This window comes from Prinia subflava, chromosome 3 (genome assembly GCF_021018805.1).
Source record: "Prinia subflava isolate CZ2003 ecotype Zambia chromosome 3, Cam_Psub_1.2, whole genome shotgun sequence".
Taxonomy (NCBI): Eukaryota; Metazoa; Chordata; class Aves; order Passeriformes; family Cisticolidae; genus Prinia; species Prinia subflava.
Window position 1 is genome coordinate 74,150,611 of NC_086249.1, and position 22,245 is coordinate 74,172,855.

Here is a 22,245-nt window from a genome sequence, read left to right on the forward strand (position 1 = left end):
AGAAAACACTTAAGGTACAGCAAACCTTTTCACAGAAGAAAACAAAAGGGAAAACAAAAAACAACCACAACAGATCCATTTCCTAAGCTATGAATTACTACTGAGAACCAATAAACAATATCACAGAAAGGAGAAACCAAACAATTTCACTCCATATTACAGAGAAAGATCAAGTTTTATTAGAATAACAAAGGTACAAAAGAGGGCATAAATGAAAGGCAGAAAAACCTCTGGAAACATTACCAGACATCTGAATTTAGCTTTTGCATATAAAGTGCATCTAAAAAAGTGAGGTATATAGATGAAGTTGCATAGTGAACTTTACACAATGATTGGTTTTATTTTAGTCCTAATGCTTGACATTTCTCTTGCCTTCATGATGATCTGTTATTATACTGTTCACTTAGAAAAACAGAATTAGTATGCAGTGGGAAATAACATAAACCTCTTAGTTTTGACATAAGCAAAAACTACTTAGTTAGAGGAAAAATAATTACAGAGCTACTAAAATAGCTAAATAAAAGACCAGGTGTGAAACCCCAAATGAGCATGATAGACGCCAAGAATCTGTATTTAAGGGCAGTTTACGTTAAGATCAGGAATTTGTTTCCTCTGTGTTTATTTTCAGTGTAAGGCATACTTAGGCAACACCTAGTAAAATGTTTAACTGCCACAGAAAAGCTGTGAGGGCCTCATTTTGATATATTTATCCCACCAGAACTGGCATGACTAAGTGCAAATTCAATTACCTCTTAAAAACTCCAAATAATTTTGGGGATACCCTGTTCATAAGGTGTGACACAACTGATACTCAGTACATTGGTGTATATATAAGATCATTTCAAACTGGATTGTCAGTGCAGCACCTTTGATGTATCAAAAATATCTTTTAACTGTTCCTTTTGATTATTTAGCAGGAACTATGAAAACAGACAAGTCAATTTCACACTGATAAAAAAGAGTAAAAATTTGGGTTGCAAGTAGTGCAGAATGTCCTTACAATTGTAAGATAAAATCTTACCACTAAATCATGCAACTACTAACATTTTCCTCCTTCGTAGTCCTATGTAAAGTAAGATTCAGTTTTTGGGACTTTCAGTATTGTCAGCTGCTACAGAACCAAAGCACCTCCAAAAAAATTACACCTATACCACAGTTCTCTAGAGATGTGGGTAAGGTACAGCTACTCTCTTTTCTGTCCAAGGGCCTCAAAACCCTGATGATGTTGAGAGACCTTTTCCTACTGAGCTTTGAAAGCATTCCTGGTTTAAATTAATTGGACCTTTATGGGATTCAGGATGTTTACAGCAGGGCACAATAAATGCAGAAAAAGTCTTTTCAACTTTTCATAGATTAGGAAGCTGAGAATTAAAGGCTATTTGTTCCAGTTCACTTTGACAGTGCAATGAAGTATTAATTTTTGTGTTAAGTTCTATCACATCTTTGACAAAATCATTGTTTCCTATAAAGTCTCCAGCAATGATGTTAATACACTTTTTTTTTGGTCCTGGATACTGCTGCTTTATCCAGATTTTCAAGCATGGAAGACTCTGGAGTGTCATTTTTTTCAATGATCCAAATGGGTGTACAAGAATATACCTTAAATTTTCAGTAAGGTTAATCCCTGCCACAAAGAATTTACCTGAAACAAAAATCAGAAAGTGACACATTAAATACTGCTTTGAGGAGAAGAGAAACTTCTCAGTATTGCATTACCTTCACACTTCATTCCAGTGGATATCATTAAAATACTAACTTCACACTCTTTCTGTATTTTTTCATGTCTCTCCTTACAACTGTTTCCCTTTGTTGCAACTGCATGCTGTAGTAAACTCCTGAGCCACGCTCGGTTATCCAAACATTCCAGTTTAGCTAAATTTGTCTAGTTATTCACTGCAGTCTAGAAGTTCTCCACTGACTGATCCTCCTCTGTAAATTATGTTTGTTTCTGTGAGGGTTGTTTCCAAACTCTTGGCCTTCCTCCACAATGGATGGGAACACAGGAGCATTTGCCTTCGGCTGGGGAGTGCGCTTCTGAAGCGGCTCCCCTGTCACCACCCCGGGCGTTCACTCCAGAAGCTGTCAGAGGTTCTGAACTGAACCTCTGTCAGATAACACTCCACCAGCATGCCTGAGTGCTGCTGTTTAATGTGCAGCTACACCCTTTTCGTACTGCTCTTGTATCACAGAATCATTATGGTTGGAAAAGGCCTCCAAGAGCATCGAGTCCAACATATGACCACACACCACCATGACAACTAACCCATGGCACTAAGTGCCACGTCCAGTTGCTTCTTGAATGCCTGCAGGGATAGTGACTCCATCACCTCCTTGGGCAGCCATTCCAATGGGCTTAACCACCCTTTCAGTGAAGAAATTCTTCCTGATTTCCAGCCTCCCCTGGCAGAGCCTGAGGCCATTTCCTCCTTGGTTGCCTGGGAGAGGCCAATTTCTTGCTACAACCTCCTTTCAAGTAGCTGTAAAGAGTGATAACATCTCCCCTGAGAGAAACCTTGTAGGGGCTTCCTTTCATAACAAGGCTAGTGGAATGCACTTCTCTCATCATCTGTGCTGCCTAAAGCAACAAGCACTGGACTGAGGAAGCAGCCTCCTACCCCTGAGGCAGGCACAACTGCACCAGCGAGCTGCTCTGCACGGAGGGCTCCCTTTCTGAGGGTCACACGAGCAAGGTGGCTGCCACAGTCTCTGTGGTCTGTGTGTGTGCATACACTGACAGTATCCACACCACCAAGGACAACCTGGCACTCGCCCAGGGGTGGGCAGAGCACTCAGCAGCCATGGGCACAAACACGAGAGCTTATATCCCACAAGGCAACAATTGTCCAACTTCCTCCTAGTTTTGCATTGCTGTAAGCGCCCTTCTCTCCTGTGCCCACCTGGACGGCCCATCCGCTTCATGCGCTCCAAATACCGGATAAGGGCACGAGTGGACGTTTTGTTTCCCCACCAGTACGGGATGGGGGGCCACAGCTCACAGTGCTTCTCCAGTTCCACGTCCTCTTCGTACGAGACGATAACCTGATGGCCGAGGTGCCACAGGGTCCGCAGGGTTGGCACCACCTGAAAGGAAGCATGCCCAGGGTGAAGTCAGCAACACAGCAGCGTTCCCAAAGTCTAAATACTGATGTGTGACATCACCTCGGCACAGATGCAGTTCAGGTAAAGCTTTTAAATGAGCAGCCCACTAGGAGATGGGCTGGTTTACAAGCTGCAGGGCAATAGGACCCTGGGAGCTTCAGCAAATTCCTCCTTTCCTCAAACTTTCAACTATGATCATGTACTCAAGTCAAGGTCTCACACCTGTGTAATAGGACATCATCCCTGTGTCAGCCCTCATGCACAAGCCAGTGCTGAAAGTTTGTTAGGGGAGGAAGATACAGACCATCTGCTGCAGGAACGCAGACAGAAGCGGGAATCATTTTGCAAATCATTTTGAAATTCCACACCTTGATGCAAATTTGGCACAGTAACCACCAAAGAAAACCAAACTGCTTAAAACTTGGTAAGACTAAATGTGAATCATCCAGAGCTACATTAATTCTCATTTCTCTAAGTGGAAAGTTTATGAAATTGGGATGCTCCAGACATTTTTAATTGAGAGAAAGACCTGAGTCAGACATTTGCTCTATCTATATCGATGAGATAAAATAGCTGTTAAATTTAAGTGTCTCAATATGAAATTACATTTTCCAGCCTCAGAAGTTACTGTTGGAGAGACCTGAGGCCCTCTGACTAGTATTATTTGCAAAATCAACATATTTAACAGGCATTGTTTTTTCTAAGAATGTTGTCATTAAAAATTACATTTGCTGTTCGTGAAAAAGAAATTGTGGCTTTTTGATGTTCCTATTATCTTATTAATTTAAATAAAAGCCAAGGGCACTTGAAAATTAATAATGTAAATATTTGAAGAAAGCTGAGGATTGAATGAATCCCTCTCAGTTCAACCACAAAAGAGAGAATGCAAGCTCCTATTAGGTCAGAAAATATTGCAAAATTAAGGCACGAGCTACTTAAGCTACAAAACTTTGTGGTTTTAAAGACTGGAGCCTTTGTTTTACTCCAGCTGCCTTTCTAAAGCTGGAACCTCTTAAACAAAGAAGCACAGATGTGCAATAAAAAGCAAAAAAAAAAAAAAAGCTACCAGAGACGCATATATCAACACAGATGCTTATCTTGCAAACAAAGCAGAAATGAAAGTCTAACAAGGGATTTTTAAACCCTAGTAATCCAGATCAAAGGAATACACCTTGAATAGTTAAGACAATTAAAATTTTAAATGCAGTGTAATATTGTCACACTGTGGCCTGTGCCAGTACTACATACAGACTTTGCCTGAGCAGCTGCTTCATGAACACTTTGACACTTAATTCTGCAGGACAACAGAGATGCGGTCTTGAAAGATGGTAGGTAGCAGTTTATTTTAGAATAAGTCAGCAAGCACTTGGATTTTTGATCTAAATCTGTGATCCTGAAAAATCCCACGAGTGCCTAACCTGCAATGGTACCACTAGCAAAAATGGTGAGATCCATTGTGTTGATGCACAGACGCCATAAAATTTTCCTACTCAAGGGAAGTACTTGGTTTGTCTTTTCTCCAGTTCTCTTCCTCCATCCTCCTGGACGCAACTCAGAAATGTTCTTTCTTCAGTGAAGTGATCTCAGACCATTCTTTCAATAACTTCATTCAACAAATTGTCATCAGCAACTTGCCCCTTTTGTAGGTAATAGCTTTCTTCTTTTTAAGAGCTGGCCGTGTGTCTGAAAGCAGATTTGACCACCTTCTCCAGTATCTTCACTCATCCAGAACTTCCACACTCAAGTTATTTGGGGAAACAATAAAACAGTCTCACTCAGGTCTTCAGTTATTCAGCTGAGGCCTGAATATTTCAGAATCCCCTAGTTTTGCTGAGAATTGTTCTATTTTAAGTCTGCTGTACAAAATGCTTTGAAATGGTAATACTCACACGTTACTGATACACCAGCTTCAAAGGCTGAATTTGAATCATGAACAGGGTCATCATTCTCCTGTACCACTCACATCTCCAGAGAAAACCCTCTGTTCCTGTGCATCTTTGAAATGTTAATTGTTTAACTACTAAAAGCTCCCATACCTTGTAAAAAAACAGGGGGAACTAAAAGTTTCAACTTCTAAAATCTAGCAATCAAATATTTGCTGATTATTTAAATTAAGGCTTTTCTGGATGTTTGGGTAACTGTAAGACTGGTTAGGAGGTCAGCTCCAGGAAAGTCAATGCCACCAGAAATGTACTGATGGCAGGGATGCTATTAAAAGGGACCTCAACAAGTTGACAGAAACCTCATGAAGCTCAACAAAAGCAAATGCAAAGTCCTGAACAGACTAACCCCACACACCAGGACAGACTGGTGGAAGCTGGCAAGAAAGCTGCTTTGCAGAAAAGGACCTGAAGATTCTCGTAGACATAAAGCTGCGCATGAGCCAGTGGTGTGCCCACCTGGCAAGGGTCGATTGTGAACTGGGCTGTATTGGCAAAGGCACAGAGAGCAAATCAAGAAAAGGCAATTGTCCCTTCTATTCAGCAGCTGTGGGACTGCAGCTCAAGTACTGTTTCCAGCTGGGGCTACCCCAGTACAAAGTCACTGTGAGCTGGAGTGAATCCACTCCGAAGCAGAGGCTGGAGCATGACACAAGGACAGGCTGAGGGAGCTGAGTCTGTCCAGCATGAAAAGAGAAGACTGGAAAGGTCTTACTGCTGTCTGCAAAGACCTAACAGGTAAACGTAGAGAAGACTCCTCAGATATGCACAGCAAAGGATGGAAGTCAGCAGACACAAGAGAGATTCTGATCAGATAGATAAGGAAAACATGGTTACTGTGAGAGTGGTCAGATTTTGCATAGAAAGGCTGGGAAATCTCCATCCTTGGAGATAATCAAGAATGAACAGGATGCAGCCCAAGGTAGCTTTGAAGCTGGTCCTGCTTTGCATGGTAATGCTGGACCAGATGATCTCCAGAGGTCACTTCCAAGTGAAACTATTTTAAGCAGAAAAAATTAATTTTTTTATTATTGCTGTGAAAAGGCAGAAAATGGATTCTTTAATTCTATAAATATATACAACACACAACTTTTATTTTCCTTTCTTTTTTCTTTCATTTTCCTTTATTTTCCTTTTTTTTCTCTCTTCTTTTCCCCTTCATTTCCAAGAAAACTCAGACAGGACAATGGATGACAGTTGTCTCTACTATTGTCCCACAACTCAACAGATGTAATAGTCAAATTAAATTCCCTCCTCCACACTGTGGAATGTAGGTTTGCTTTAGCTCCTCAGTTCTGTTAGGTAATGATCTATCTCTGATGCAGAAAACAGTACCTTTCTGAGGTTAAAAACACGGTGAAAGTAGAATATATATAAAAATTTGGAATTAAAGATCTCACTGTGATGTATCATTCTTTTAAAAATGAGAAAAAAAGGATCTCATACTTACATTTCTAGGACACAGTTTACACTGGAAAATCTCTTTTATACAGGCAACAAGGTGATTATGAAGTCTCTTGGTTAATCCATCAAAATTCCTGCAGGCTATGATAACAACTTCCTGAGGATGGGTTTCTAACCACCTCAGTATTTCCCACAGAATAGCCTACAAGAAAGAGGTATAACAGCTTAGAAAGTTACCTGTGCTATGCTGGGGGAAGGACATACAATCAACAGAGCAGTGATGGTGGAGCAGACTTACAATTACAATAATGAAAAACAGTGTTTTCTCAAAAAAACAAGTGTTTCTGTAATTGTATAGGGATTTTAATGCTTTGTTCACTTTAATAATTTCTCTCCTTACCAGGGAAACAGGAATGCCCTGTATATCATCCTGGTACAACAGATGATAAACCCCAGGACACCAGGCATATGGTAGGGAGTTGGGAGCAGGCACTAAGATTCTGGTTTGAGGATGAGGAAAAGACTGATGCTCCAGTATCACTTGCAGCTGCTGAAACTAACTTCCAGCCCTGCTGATTTTCTCTAGATTGAAGTCCTCACAAAAGAAAAACAAATAACCTACTCAGAAGATCTTGAGCCAGCATTTTCAGATTATGATGGCCCTTAAATGAAAGAAATGGCACTGGTTTTATAGCCATCACAAAGGTAAAGAAAATACCTGCACGGTAACAGTTGTGTAAACCATATGCACAAAGTACAAATTCATAGATGGATCGTTAGCCTTGTGGGCAATCCTGAAATCCAGGTATCTAACTCCAGCCTCAAGTTGTTCTGTCACAGTCAGGACCTGAAAGGTGAAACAGAAGACAAAGGTCCTGAGAGCTTGAAAGAGATTTGTTTCTTTAATTTAGAAAGCCGTAAGAGGGGTACAAAGTTAGCCCTATGGCATTTTTCACAGGTCTTTCGTCTTTAAAATGTCACTGTATGGCACCAAATTGCAACTTGGAACCATTTTGCTCTCTGACAAGAGGGATTCCATTTTCCCTCAGCATAAACTGCAAGTACAGATTAGATTAGACAATTGCCCTTGTTGTGTTCTGAAAGTTAAAGATCAATTAACCTGTGCATAAATACATGATTGCTCTTCACACAACTATTCATTTAAAAGACAATTGCAGGATCAGCACCTCAGAAATGCTGTATTTATTTTATTAGATCAAAGACTTTACCATGATTGTCTCTGTGGACCTCACACATCCTCAACAAAAAGAAAAACAAAACCAGAAAAAACTACTAGTTATTGTTCTTTTTCAAGGTAAAGTTTCTTATAAAGCTTGAATTAACCTGTAGAAGTCCTACAAAACAGAGGCACTCCTCTAGATCCACTTCTCTCAGAGCACTTCCACTGGATTTGAGGGCTGAATAGAACAGGTGATAAAGCTGTTTCTGAGGCAAAAAGTTCCAAATGATAGGTCTTTTCCTTATATCAAGACTCTCTTAGCATAAGAAAATAGAAGCAATTTAATTAAATATGTTTAAACGCTAATTTGTGTTAGTTCAACCTGCTAGGGATAAAAATCTAGGCTTCAGAAACCATACATGGTACTGACTTAAGTCAGAAAGGATTCACCAAAAGCTAAATCAATACAAGGCATTGCTCTTGAATATTCAAATTGGTAGCTTTAGCACTGAGGCAGAGCTTAAGACACATGGCAGGAATGTCATCTTGCCTGGTTTAACCCCCTAACTTCCAGTTCTTTGGACATGAATTGAGCCTCCCAGGCTGTGCCCGAGGGGCGGGCTGGGACAGACCCAGTGTGTGTGCCCCAGGCTCCAGGGGGTGCAGTGGGTCTGGCCAACAGCTCCTCCTGTGCCTGCCTGGCCTCCAGCAGGATAAGGCAGCTGGATGCTCCATACGCCTTTGCCTGGAGTATGGTGGAGATGGGAGTGTTCATGGCTGTAGGTCGTATGTAATCCTTGCAGCCAGCAAAAGCATCAAGTGAAATAACTGCTCTGAACTGCCCTTCAGATAGATTCATTTCTTATCTTTTGACTACACGGGGAAACGAGACAAACTAGACTCTCTAATTAGTCCCCTGGATTTGGATACTGAATTAGGCAGTGTGAACATTGTCCCCTAAAGGACAAAAATTAAAAGGAAGCCCTGAGGAGCAATGCTGTTCAGTGCTTCAATCTCATACCAGGGCATGACTGGAAGTTACATGGCCATGATACAGAAAACATTTGGGCCTGATAGCCTGACTGATAACCACAGCAGCTGGGGCTCAAGCAGGCAACTCCCAGGCACTGGGCCATCCAGGAACTCGTGGATCCTACCATCAGGAGGGCTCCATGGTGTCTGTTCTGCATACCAACGGGTGGAGTCATCTCCCCACAGAGATAACTCGAGCATGGCAGAGCTAAGGAGGGGCAGGATTGTAGCTGTGCCTCTTGCCTATCAGCACTGGGCCACTTCCTGCTCGTCATGCTGGGTTTGGAGCAGAAAATTACTATAATGACATTAACAGATTGTTTGTCACCTACAGGGTCACTTTGCCAGCCAGAAACCCACAAGTTAGGAGGTTTCTAAATCTTTCATTAGCTGAAGTCCCCCACAAAAAGTAGCTCAAAATAAACAAGGATCTGTGCTAAGCAAATACCCTTCAACATCAGCTCATCACTGCCAGTTCATATTTGATACCTGGTAGTGTCTCAGATTCCAGTTTGCCACAGCTGCTCAAACACAGCAAAAGAAACCTTGACATGCTTATTGCTATTTATCATTATTCAGTTTTAATTCCTTAATAATGAACTACTCCTTCAATTAAAACAAAAACAGAAAGGTTTTTGGTACCTCTTTGATGTTAGGAAAGTCTGTTCTTTGGAAGAATCTTCAAAAGCTGTAGCTTAAATCATGATCCGCAATTTTGTCTTTAACACACATTTGTGAGGAACAAAGAGATAACTACTATCTTAATATCTGCACATTTTAAAAAGTTAACTAAACCTTACATGATGGACCACACCTTCACTCTCTTAATCTTTATGGGAAAAAATCCCTTCAACAAGGGATTCTTCTGTTTCAACTGCTAGTTAAATACCCACTATAGGTGGGGAAAACAACTGACATCTCACACAACAGTGATAGCAAAAATGACAAGCAAGTACCTTCTGAACAAAGTGCAAGAGCAAGAAAACCTCTGTTAATTACATTAATATTAAATTTATTTACCACCACAATAAACATATGAAAAGGGGTTTCTAGTACCAAGGGTCAGCTTTAAGCAACAACTTTAAGTATCATCCCTGCCTCCCCTGCATGCTTTTGAAAAAAGATGAAAAGATGATCAGATATGCATGGCTCCTATCTCATACTCCAAAGTGCTGGATTGAGACAGGAAAGAGTAATCTTCTTCATATTAGCAGGAATGGAACTGTGGTTTGGACTCGTGTTGGAAACAGCATTGATTGCACAAGGATGTTTTTGCTGTTGCTGAGAAGTGCTTACACAGAGTCAGGGCCTTCTCTGCCTCTCACCCCACACCACCAACAAGGAGGCTGGGGGTGCACAAGGACTTGGGAGGGGACACAGCCAGGACAGCTGACCCCAGCTGACCACAGGGATATCCCAGATCATAAGGAGTCATGCTCAGCACGTAAATCTGGGGGAAGAAGAGGGAGAATGTTCAGAGTGGTGGTGTTTGTCATGCTAAAACACCATTACACATGATGGTGCCTGGTTTTCTTGGAGATGACTGAACACCTGCAGGTCCATGAGAAGTGGTGAATTAATTCCTTATTTTGCTCTGCTTGCACATAGGGGTTTTGCTTTACTTATTAAACGGTCTTTATCTCAACCTACAACCTCTCCAGCTTTTGCCCTTCCAATTCCCCCTATCTCACCCAGGGGCAGCAAGAAGCAGCAGTGCAGGGCTGAGCTGCTGGCTGGGGTTAAATCAAAACACCTAAGCACGGCATCTCATGATAGCAGAGATTTCTGGGCAGCAGGCTCTTTGTCATTGTACACTCTCAGCCCTGCAGCACAAGCTTCAACTTCGCCAAGGCAAGAAGAGAATGCCAGACAATGGTTACCTGTGTTATAGACCACTTCATGATAATGGGGCGCACAATGCAGGGCAGACACTTGTTTAAAAACTTCACCAGCTTGGACTCATTGACACTTACAGCAGAGCTTCTATCCAAACAGTAGGTCATGGTGTCATGACTCCCTGTAGAACACAAAAATAAATGTACAGAAAATCTCATTCCTTAACTACTCAAGACCACAGTCCATGGCTACATTTCATGTGCACACCTGATAGGCCACCACATTTGCAAGCCACACACCTATATTGTCTGAGCGCCTCTGAATTTATGGAAAAAAGGTGGCATTGTCTACAGAGGTTGCTCACCTAATATTAATAAGCGTAGCATGACGTCCTTGTGAAGGGAGGGCACTGACACTTTTCAATAAACTAAAAAACTAAAATACAGATTGCTGTTGTTTGCCCCAAACCACAATAAAATGGTCTGTTTCAAGTGGCATCTTCCCTCAAATTATGTTGATGTGAAAACTTTTTTTTTCAGGGAATAAACAGCTGAAGGCTGAATTTATCTAGAATTTGTCCTGTTTTCAGAGTTGTCCAAATGCAGGATTTCATTGTCCAACACCCTCTTCGCGAGGGAAAATATGACTGAAAGCAGAAATTCATGTTCTTACACCTTTGACTGGACCAACATTTAACTTGGCACCTTAACCACTTATGTCTTAAATATCTGCTAAAAATGTCCTCCTGAACTAAACCCACACCTCTCCTACAAAAGCAATAAACAAGGTGGGTGCTTGAAGGTTTCTGAGGCAAATCCAAGTATAAGTTTATGAGCAAAAGATGAACAGGATCCTCATTTGATAGACTTCAAAAATTACCTGACTCTTTCCAGCACAGGGAATTTACACAGGCATCAGAGCCAAGAACAGTCGGCCCAAACATTTTATTTCCTTGAACTCTTAATAAATCTGACACATCTCTTGCATCATGTTTAGATGAAACTATTGCAACTCACAATTTCATCAGGACAGGGAACCAGGGATTTTGCTAGTTTTCTGTTCCAGTATTTCTTCCAGTTTTAGAAAGCATAAATAAGAAAAGCTAACAACTCAGTGAAGTTACTTCCTTGGATCTTAACAGAGTATCTGCAAAGAATCTGCTTATCATTTTGGGGTTTAAGTCTTCTGTCAAAATAATTGTTCACTGGTGCTAGGAACTGCTTTCTTGAATTATCAGTCTTACTGGTGCCAGTGGTAATATTTCTAGTGAACAAAGTAAAAAGGATTGATGTGGAAGTAAAAATTCTTTGGAACTGTCAATAATAGTTTGATGTCTCACTCCATTTTTTCACCTTCTAGAAGCCATTTTTGATCTATTTTACTACTTTAAACACCCAAACCACACTCATTGCAGATGGAAGATCTGCAATATTGAGGGCATGCAATAAAAGAAGTATGTGCTAGAAGATGTAAGAGTTAAATTACTGAATACCTATGGACCAAATCCAAGTCTAAAAGAGATGAGCAGGATTCCATTGATGGGTGTTGCATCTATGTATGCCAACCAGCAAATGGATTGTAATCTTTTACTCACGAGTCTTTTGTGATGTCATGAGTTACAGTAATGAAAGGAAGATAGGTACATCCATGACACAACGTATATGATGCAAAGATAGTGTGAGCTAGCACCAAGCCAAGTAGTTCCAGACCTTGAATCCACACCTCCCCAACAGCACCGTGCTGAATCTGGTGCAAGCACAACACTAATTAACACTGTCTCCTAATCATGCTTTCAGAATCCACTCTGTCATGTTTCTTGCATGCCTTCTGTGAGATAAACTTCCACTTCCAAACTGGGTTTCCTCCCTCTGGAAACCTGCCAGAGCTGCCTTGACCTGGTTGGTCTTGATCTGTTTGTGTTCTGACTTGGGCTAGATCAGCTTTGTAGGTCAGCTGGACAGACACCAAAATATTCCAAGCTCATAGCCTGCAATGCTCTGTAAAAGCCTTCTAATGTTTGCTGAAATGGACTTGGCCTTCAGCTGCTCTCCATGCCTGTTCTCCCTGCAGGCATACTCACAAGAACAACAAACATTTGCAAGAATAACAAGGTCACCCTTAGGAGGAGAGCCAGGAAGGCTCCCCAGCCCATCAGCAGGTTCTCCCCCTTCTATGATGGCCAAGAAACACCATAGGTGAAAGTCTTACAGAAACAAAATGGCTCCTTTTCCAGCAAAACAAAATCCCACTGAACGTGCTACTGACTTTTGAATGATTTTTGCAACAGGAAGAAAAATAGAAAAAGAGAAGACTATTACCTTCTTTCTTCAGTTATAAGACAGATATGTATTTTCTTTTTTCCTCTCTTGATGATTAAATAAGAAATCTAAAGGGGTTTTTTTAATAGCACCTGTCCTAGTCCTCTTACATAGTCTTTAGCCTAAACAGAGATGTGGTTGTTTTGAAGTTAACATCAATTCAAATTACATTATCTAAGAAGCCTCCATTAAATAAGTTGCTAGGTTTCAATTTTAATTGGAACTCCAAATCCATTAGTTCACAACGGGCAGAAAAAAGCCAGAACTCTACAATTCTTGGGTTCTCCCAGGGCTCTACCCACTGAAGACAAGACTTCACACTACCTTTAAATATATGCCTTTCCTAAAATTAACCTATGATCCTGTAGCCTACGTGAAACATTCATCTACATGCTGTGCTGTTTTCCCCCCCAAACTACTTATCACATCCACAGGTGTGAGAGAAAACGTGGGCTAGACTTTTCGTTAGTGCCATTTTTGATGTGGAGGCAAAGGGAATCACTCAAGAGCTGATAGCACTCCATCAGTGCCTCCCCATGTGTCAGAGAAATCACATTTTACCATAAATTTTCTGGACAGAATGAGACGAGGGAAAAAATCAAGGCAGCAGAAAGAAGCAATAATATGACCAAAGAAAGGTTAATAATACACAGGTGTCATTTAAATGCATTTACACATAACTCGGTAAATCCAGTTTTTCTAAGCTGGATCATGTAAAAAACATGTAACAGTCTACATTAATAAAAACATGTTAATTACAAGTTTCAATTCTCCTTTTTCTGCAACTTCACAGCCTCTTTTAAACAGTACAAAGAAACAAATAATACGGTAAAATATTAAATCTCCCCTCCTGGAAACGTTTTATTTATAGGAAGTCACAAGAATTAATTAATTTTATCATTGCCCAAATAAGTCAATCCTTAGATTACTAACAGTATCTGACAAGATGATGCAAAGTGCCTCTTTCTTTTCCTCTCTTTTCCTCTCTAAAAAAACAATAAAAAATTCCTCTTTTACCCCTCCCCTCTAAGAAACCCCAGACATTACAGATCAACATTATTCACATAACATTACACAAACCCTCCCCCACACACTGACCCAAATAATAAACATAGCCATCCTGAAATGGGACAAACAGGATATTCCAATGATTAAATGGCAAGCTAGCAAAACAGTGGAGAACAAAAGTTATTCTTTACCTGGAAGAGCTAAGTTATAGAGGGGAATATCCCAGAGCTTCTCAGGTAACCGTGACATCCATTGACCATTTTCATGGCACACGTGAAGAACGGTTTGCAAAGGGCCTTCCATTGGTATGTTCTCAGGGGCTTCATAGGATGTTCTGATAGGGAAAAAGAACAGAAAAACAATAAACCATTCCATATACTGTGGTTGAATTAGTGAGATTGCACCTGTGTAGGATGGATTTATAGATATTTAAAAATGCCAACCCTTCTCTCAAGTAGTTGCAGCAAAATGTCAAGAGCTAGTCAGCCATGGCATATGCCGCTTTTGATAACACTGCCCCCCAGCACAGTGCCAAAGGGTGGGGTCCAGCTTCAGGCTTGCAAACTGACCAAGTGGAAGAAAAAACAAGCCAAGACAAATATACACAGTTTCACTGGTATGGAGAAATTACTGCCTATATTGGCTCTTGTGAAATCTCAAGGAGTACCTCCCTCCAGTGTGAAACTGCATTCATTCCTTTACCCTTTGCAGTTCCAGGAGCACGGCAAGGGGACAGATGGCAGGGCTGGGATAGGGGCTGGGTCTGCTACCCTCAGGTCCCTAGAGAACACTTACCTTGAAGGATCAAATCAGGTGCCACAGGAGTACCTCTATGAAAAGCCTTTACAAAGATGTCAGGACACTGGATTTGCAGGTCATGCCAGCATCTGGGGTCAAAGAAGAAAACTTTCCCTATTCCTGCTTTGGAGAACACCCAAGATGTTTTTATTACTCCTATGAGTCCATGCTCATAAGTATTTCAGTTTGAAATACTGAAACTGCTCTGGAACTGTTCTTCTCTGGGATCTTTTGCAAAATTGGGTTTTATCCACTGGCACTCATGCAGGAGTGCCAGTGATGAAACCCAGATGAGAAATCATGGCATCACCAGGGCCTACTAGAGTTATCCTGTTCATTTTTCATTTTATGGTCTCCTGGATTGTGCAGAGCACAAAAATAAGCTCTGTGTGGGTTTTTTTTGGTTTTTTTTCCTAGGACATTCTTTGTTCAGGTGGTGGTCTGGAGATTAGAGCCTTCCTTCTTTTCACTGCTTTCAAGACTTTATTTTGTCACAGCTAGTGTAAGAGTTTCTTTTAGAACATGGCACAGTGATTACCATCATTAATATCAAAGCTTCTCTTTTAATGCTTTTTTTAAAAGCTGCCAGTGTAAATGATTCCTTCTTGTCTGCTACTGCAATTGCAGCCAGATACCTATTTATGAGGTTTTGTACTCTGCCAACACCCTCACTGGTCCCTGGTCCCCTTTGCTTCACCTTAGCACATTCACTCAAGACTGTTTCTCCTAGGAGGTGGTTGGTTTTTCCTTATATACTGGAGAGCCACAGTGCTTATATGAAGAACATTTCCTTAAACATGGTGCAATAGATTTCTTTTTCTTTTGACAACCACATAGGATCATCTGAAAGGCAGCTTTAGGAATTGCATTCCTGAATTTTATGTCCATATCACACAAAAGATACAATCTGCTTTTATACTGGCCAATGCACAAAGCATCACCTGCCTAGCCTGCCTTGCTGTGCCTTTGGTGCATCTTTGAGTTGAAAGAAACAAATGGTCTCTACATGCCACATCAGCTATTCTTATTCATGGAAAAATATTCAGATCTCATGCAGATCATCTCACCCACCCTCTGGCTCTGCACTTTAATATGATGAGCTTCCGTTCTCCACAGACTCTTGTTCAGACAACAGATGTGTGCAGCTCATTTTGTCACCTTTTGCTGTTTCACACTTCATCAGACTGCACACCACTGCTCGCCCACAGCTGCTCTGCTCTAGTCTCTGTACCAAGTAGCATCAGCGTGGACAGGGGCTGCAGGTGCTTAAAACAGCATTGCTGTTTAGTAAAGACTGGATGGTGTCTCTTCTTCTCCAGCTCTGAAGCTGACAGGAGTTGTGAGGCTGCAACACCCCAGCATATGGCAGCACTTACTCAGGTCCTGTATGCAGGCTAGAAACCCAGCATTGCTTTTCCTCTTTTGAGGAGGGAGATTTGCAGCTCCCTTTCCAGAGCCTTTGGGGCTCTCCAATTCCACAAAGCCACCCATGCTTCCCCAGAGCAGGCACCCATCACCCCAGGGACCCATAGCAAGACCCTTAAGCCCTGCTGGGCAGTCACACCTTGTCCTGGCACAGGCTCCTTTGCACCGACAGCACCCCCAGGATGAGTCCAAGGGTGCAGGTTTGCCTGCTGCCACTCTCCTCCTGCCATGTGCTCTCACCACCTTGCTTGGGCTAACACAGGCACAGCCTCACAGCTGACAGAAAAAAGCTGCATTTCTGCCATGCTGGTCCCTTTCTCCAGTTCATCAGGATAGCACATGCTGAGCAAGTCCTTGCAGAGGCATCAAGCCCTGCGATTGCCTTTGCTGAGCTGTACAAGAGACCCCTTGGCATTGCCCAGCCAAAGCCCACGAGCAGCAGGTTCTCAGCCTGGCACAAGCTGCCATCAATGCCCCAGCCTCTGCAGGACCAGGACACTTCACAAAGAGAATGTCGTGCTGGGCCTGAGGAAAGCCAGGAGAGAGCAGAAACTGCAAAACCAAGACACAATGCAGTCCTGCAAACACAGACGTGAGAGATGCACATCTCGTTCTCCTCCTCCTCTTCTTCTTCCACAGTACCCTGAGACTGGGGATGGCAGCCACTGGCAGTGCATGGCAGGAACTGCACCATGGCCATCTGCTGCCAAGTCCTGTACAGAAGTGACTGGACCAGGTCTTGTCCTGCTCTCCCATGCAATGCAAAGCCCTAGATGTTCACACTGCCACCTCTAAACTCACTACTTACTACCTTATGTTTGAGGGGCAACCTTTAGGGAGAAACCAAGCTCGCCTGGAGAAATGAAACTGCAACCATTAGCTGCTGCCTCTCACGACTAACTTCACAAGCTAACTCTCACCTAAACTTCACAAGTGACAACTGTTTCTTTGTTCCCCTTTTTCCAGACAAGTGAGTCCATCCTACACATTGTACTGTGATAAACTACTGTGTTGGGTTTGCATGGCAAGATTTTGGTAGTGAGGGAGTCTACTGAGCTGATTTCTGTGACAAGCTGCCAGAAACTCTCCCCATGTAGGGAGAGAGCCAATGCCAGCTGGCTCCAAGGTGGGCCTGATGCTGGCCAAGGTTTAGTCCATCAATAACAGCGGTAGAGCCTCTGGGGTAACAGATTCAAGAAGGGGGAAAAGCTGCTGTGCAACAGCAGCCAAGAACAGAGGAGTAAGAATATGTGAGAGAGACAACTCTGCAGAGACAAGGCCAGTGTAGAAGGAGGGGAAAGAGGTGCTCCAGGCACGGGAGCAGAGATTTGCCTGCAGCCCATGGTCAAGACCATGGTGAGGCAGCTGTGCCCCTGCAGCCCATGGAGGTCCATTCTGGAGCAGAGTCCCCCAGCCTATGGAGGGTCCCACACTAGAGCTGGTGAATGCCCAAGGGTGGCTGTGACCCCATGGGAAGCCCATGTGGGTACAGGCTCCTGGTAGGACCTGTGGTCTCATGGAGAGAGGAATCCATGCTGGAGCAGGTTTGCTGGCAGGACTTGTGACCCCATGGAAAGGACCCACACTGGAGCACATCATGAAGAACTGCAGCTCTTGGAAAGAACTGATGCTGGAGAAATCTGTGGAGGACTGTCTCCCATAGGAGGGACCCCATGCTGGAGCAGAAAAGAGTGAGGGGTTCTCCCTCTGAGGAGGAAGGATTAGCAGAGACAACACTTGGTGAACTGATCTCAGCCCCCATTCCACATCCCCTGTGCCACTGCAGGAAGAGGGGGTAGAGGAAACCAGGGAATCAGAAGTGAAGTTGCACCCTGAAGAATGGCGGGGTGGGGGATAGGTGTTCTAAGATTTGCTGGTTATTTCTCATTACCTTACTCTGATTTCATTGCTAATGAATTCAATATTTTCTGCAATTTGAGTCTGTTTTGCCCATGATGGTACCTGGTGAGAGATCTCTCCCTGTCCTTATCTTGGCCTATGAGCCTTTCCTTACATTTTTCTCTCCTCTTGCTGAGCAGGAGAGTGATGGAAATACTCGGGTGGGCGATTGGCTCCCAGTCAGGAACAACCCACCCTAAATATCCCCTCTCCCCTTGTTCACATCATCTGCCTGACCTTCCTTGGGTGTTCTGCGTACGGGCAGCAATTACATTTCGAGGACTCTACCGGGACACATGCAATAAACAACCAATAAAGCACGCAGAAGCGTAAAGCCGCTAGGGATCACCGTCCTGCAGCCGCAGACACGGAGCGCATGGCGCTGATGGTCCCTGGCCGGGCCGTGCCTTCGGAGCGCGCCTCGCACGCACAGCGCCGGCCCGGGCGCTGCGGCACGGCCGAACCCGGCCGGCGCCGGCCCGGGAGGGAGATGTCAATAAAGAACGATTCACCACGGCAGCAGTAAAACACATGCTGCAGCCGACCCAGAAGCTGAAAAAGCCTTCACGGGGATTACAGCAAACCCTGCGCGGAGCAGTAGCCGAGCAGCCCCGGCGAGGAGGGGCCGGCAGCCCCCCAGGGGCGATGGGGACCGGGCCCCGCGCCGCCCCCGCCGCCCGACCCTCCGGGGAGCCGCGTCCCTCCCTCCCGCTCCTTCCCAGCTGCTTTACTCACTCCGAGGAACGACTCCGTTCCCATGTCGGCTCCTCGGGAAGCCGTGAGCACCCCGGCCCGCCCGGGGCCCCGCAGCCAGGTGGGGCGGAGCCGCCCCGCCCGGCTCGAGTGGCCGCAGGTTTGAGGAAGAGGCGGGAGGGATGAAGAGGAGGAGAGGCGGTGCTGCCCGAAGCGCAGAGCCGCTCTCTGGCCTGACGGGGCATTGCTCCAGGAGGAGCCTGCGGGCAGGGATAGGCGGAGGAACCGCCAGGTAGCAGTGTATGCCACGCTGCTGCTGCATTTGAAACCTACTAATGCAAGAAAGCTTAAAATAAATATTTACAAATATATATATACGTTAAAAGTACCTTAATTTCCTGCTGTGTCTGTCTTTTAATGACAGCAAAGCTTGTCAGGACTTCAGCTGTGGTGAAATTCACTTATGATGTCACCTGGCTGAAATCTTGGCAAGCTCTTCAAAAGCTTGTCTGTGTAAAGAGGCAGGTGGAAATAGATGAGTGAATGGCATGTAGAGGCAAACATGCCAATCCTCGGTGCAGTTCTTGAAGCAGGATATGTTCTCAGCCTTCCCAGACAGGGGGAGAAAGGATCTCACCTATCCCTTCATGTTCCAAAAGCACACTAAAACACACAGTTCCCTAAGTAAAGAATGCTGAAACTTCAGCTGAAAAATAGATAGGGAAGATTAGCTCCCCTTTCTCCACAGGGCAGCATTCCTAGAGGATCACCTACAATGGAACTGCTCTGGGGTCATACTGCAGTCAGGATTAGCAATACTTTAGGCTGCTGCAGTGCTCTGCTTCTTAATGGAAAGATGTATTTTCCAGACAGGCCTTTTTCACTGACTCAATTTCACTAACTCATTAACTCTCCCTGCATGAGGGAGAGCAGTGTATAGGTGCAGAGCAAAACTTGCTGTGGTACCAACAGCAGCAAGATCAGGTTAACACTCAGCTAAGTGAGTCATTTCCATTGGTGAATCCCGGGGCAGCAGGGCTCCCTGGGCTTCAGGGTGATGCTTACACGTCAGTTATAAGTCCCAGTTCAGGCTGCTATTTATATATCAACTCTTACAGAGTATCACAAACCTAGCTGCGGGTAGATGCAGAGGAGACATGCACCAAGCTGTAGCACTAGGCACAAAAAGAATGAAACACCAAAAGGAATGAAGTAAAGCTAAGGAGAAGGTAGAAATTAAAAGACACTATTTGATGGCTGTGTGGTTTTGCATCACCATAATATAAAGTAGCTGAGATCAGTTACAGAGAAGTGTTATTGTGCCCTTTTGTGGAAAGAAATAAATAGCAAAGTATTTCAATCAGAAAAGGCTAGGAGTAAAGACCAAAGTCAACTTTAATTCTTCATTTGCTAAGAAAGTTAAGACCATGAAGGTGTGACAAAACAACAGTCAGACAGTCTGTGGATACTACCATGATGAATACAGTACAGCCAGACATGGTTCCAGTCTTGTGAAACAAACCTGTGTGAAGTTGCTTGGACTAAAAGGCAAAACATGACTGTGGAAAGAAAAAATTAAAAGCTATTTTGGTGTGGATTTGAAATGAGTAACAGAAAACTCAAAAAGAACTGCAAAACTGAAATCCCTCATTTTATTCTGAGGGCCTTAACACGGGACTTTACACCCTAGTAATGTGAAGTGTCTGCTGAGTGATGTGGATATGATCTTGCAGGTCTCACCTCAACAGAAATACTCTATCAGGAAATCTCAAGCCCTGTCCAAAGCCTTCTAATTACCACTCTTTCACGTCTGAATTTGTGTCTCAGTGCTTCTTTGTTTGCACTGGAATTATTAGAGATGTCAAGAGAGCTCTGAGATCACAATCTTTCAGCAGGAATTTGGGAATTCCATAAACCAAGGAATAACAGGCAGTTAATGAGCAAATTATTAAAGCCCTGAATAAGCATGTCTTCTGAAGAGCAGTCAAGGCAAGGATAACTTTTAGCAGTATTTGCAGAAATAATGATAAGCAAATTTCAAGATGAGGAAGCAGGGACATGAAAAAGCTCAAGATTTACCCTCCTCACAAAAGAAATGTCTGCATTAAAAAAAAACAGGACAGAGCTAAAAAGACAAAGAAGTTACTCAGAAGGAACTTATCAGATTTTGAAGCATTCAGTACTGAAGAGGTTTGAAGCTGCTAGCATCTGAGTGAGTCAAAACAGACAGATACATCAGTGTGGGGACTGATGGAAGAACAGGACTGATTTATAGCTGCAGATCAGAGTGAAATTTCTGGTTTGTTAGTCACAGAGGCAGCAGTCATAGAGCCTTAAACTGGACTTTATGTATTTAAACACTTTGGCATACCAAAATATGATGATCTCAGTCTGAGAGAAATCAATTGATTTGTTCAGGTGAATTAAACGTTTATGAACATTTTTTTTGAAAATGTACAGTATTTGAGATGTTGCATGAGACATTTGCTTTCCAATCCAGTTTTGTATTTTCAGCTATGGAACACCTTTACTCTGTGCTGTAATGTACAGAAATACCACTAAGCATTTAAACAACCTTAAGTGAATTCCCTGGATTTGGAGTGTTTGTTCTGAGGATGTTTGCAACACCCTGGGCAATGTGTGTATTTGCCTTTGTCCTGACTTACTGATAAGCCCTCTCAACCTTCACCTAATTTCTGGCTTTGGAACAAACAGGCAGCTTAATATTTGTGTGAGGAGGTTGTATATCTAGGGGCAACAGCCATGATGTCTCCTAAGAGCCCTTCTTTGACTTGGTCCCTGTGCATGGAGTTGTCTATCGGTGATGTGCCTCTGACAATCTGGCATGAGCTGGCAGGAAACCTTAAGCAGAAGCATTGGGATGGGATTTAGGTTGCCCAAACACATTGCAGTGTGCCAATTCCACCATGAAGAAACACCCCTGGCTTTATTTGCAACAGGTAAAGCCAGTGATAAAATTTGGTGGCTGGTAAAAATGCTGCTGGGGTGATTAGACACTCTCAGTGTTGCTGAGAGGAAAAAGCAGAGCTGAATTTTATTACAGAAAATTTTAACTGAAATTTTTAAAGCAGAAAACTGTGGAGGGAAAATCCTCAAATTCTTCCATTTTGATCCATTCCTACCAATATAAGAGAGGCTTCAGTGGACGTGGATCAAGGTACAGGCAATATAATCTTCCTTTCAAACATAAGCAAGCAAGATTTTAATTTCAACTTAACTACACCATTATTGACAAGAAGAGTTAAAATGCCCTAAAATACTTTTGGTACAGCCAGCTTACTTCATGTCTGGCACTAACAGTGTTTAAAAAAATATTAAAAGAAAAGCCCTTCCAACATGCACAGCAGAGCTGCTCATAGTGTCCTACTAGGAAGAAAAACTTAAGTGGGAGATAAAACTCTTCTCAGACCCAGCATCTGAGAAAACATGAGCAAGAAGAGAACTGGGCCTTGTTGCTAGAACCTAACAGAGAAACTGGGGAGACACAAAAAATTAAATGCATTCCTGCCCACTAGAAAGGATTTCAAATTACAGGTAGAAGGGAAACCTCCTCATTCCTCTCTTTGCCATTAGTTTGTTATCTAACCCTTCA

The 22,245-nt window shown here is 43.0% G+C and overlaps 1 protein-coding gene across 3 annotated transcripts; it reads right to left on the bottom strand.

Moving 5' to 3' along the window:
• Positions 1-156: 156 nt before the first annotated feature.
• On the bottom strand, positions 157-18,892 carry PLCXD1 (phosphatidylinositol specific phospholipase C X domain containing 1). Of its 3 annotated transcripts, XM_063392467.1 has the most exons (8): positions 18,675-18,813; positions 14,613-14,704; positions 14,009-14,151; positions 10,536-10,672; positions 7,162-7,290; positions 6,490-6,645; positions 2,898-3,081; positions 157-1,642 (listed from the first exon to the last, which is right to left on the bottom strand). In XM_063392467.1, the coding sequence occupies exons 3-8, from the start codon at positions 14,118-14,120 to the stop codon at positions 1,347-1,349; spliced, it is 1,014 nt and encodes a 337-aa protein (XP_063248537.1). In that variant the 5' UTR covers positions 14,121-14,151; positions 14,613-14,704; positions 18,675-18,813; the 3' UTR covers positions 157-1,346. The 3 variants fall into 3 exon arrangements, with proteins under 3 accessions (XP_063248537.1, XP_063248536.1, XP_063248535.1); XM_063392466.1 differs by lacking the exon at positions 14,613-14,704 and having other exon boundaries at positions 10,629-10,672; positions 18,675-18,892; XM_063392465.1 differs by lacking the exon at positions 14,613-14,704 and having other exon boundaries at positions 18,675-18,892.
• Positions 18,893-22,245: the final 3,353 nt, after the last annotated feature.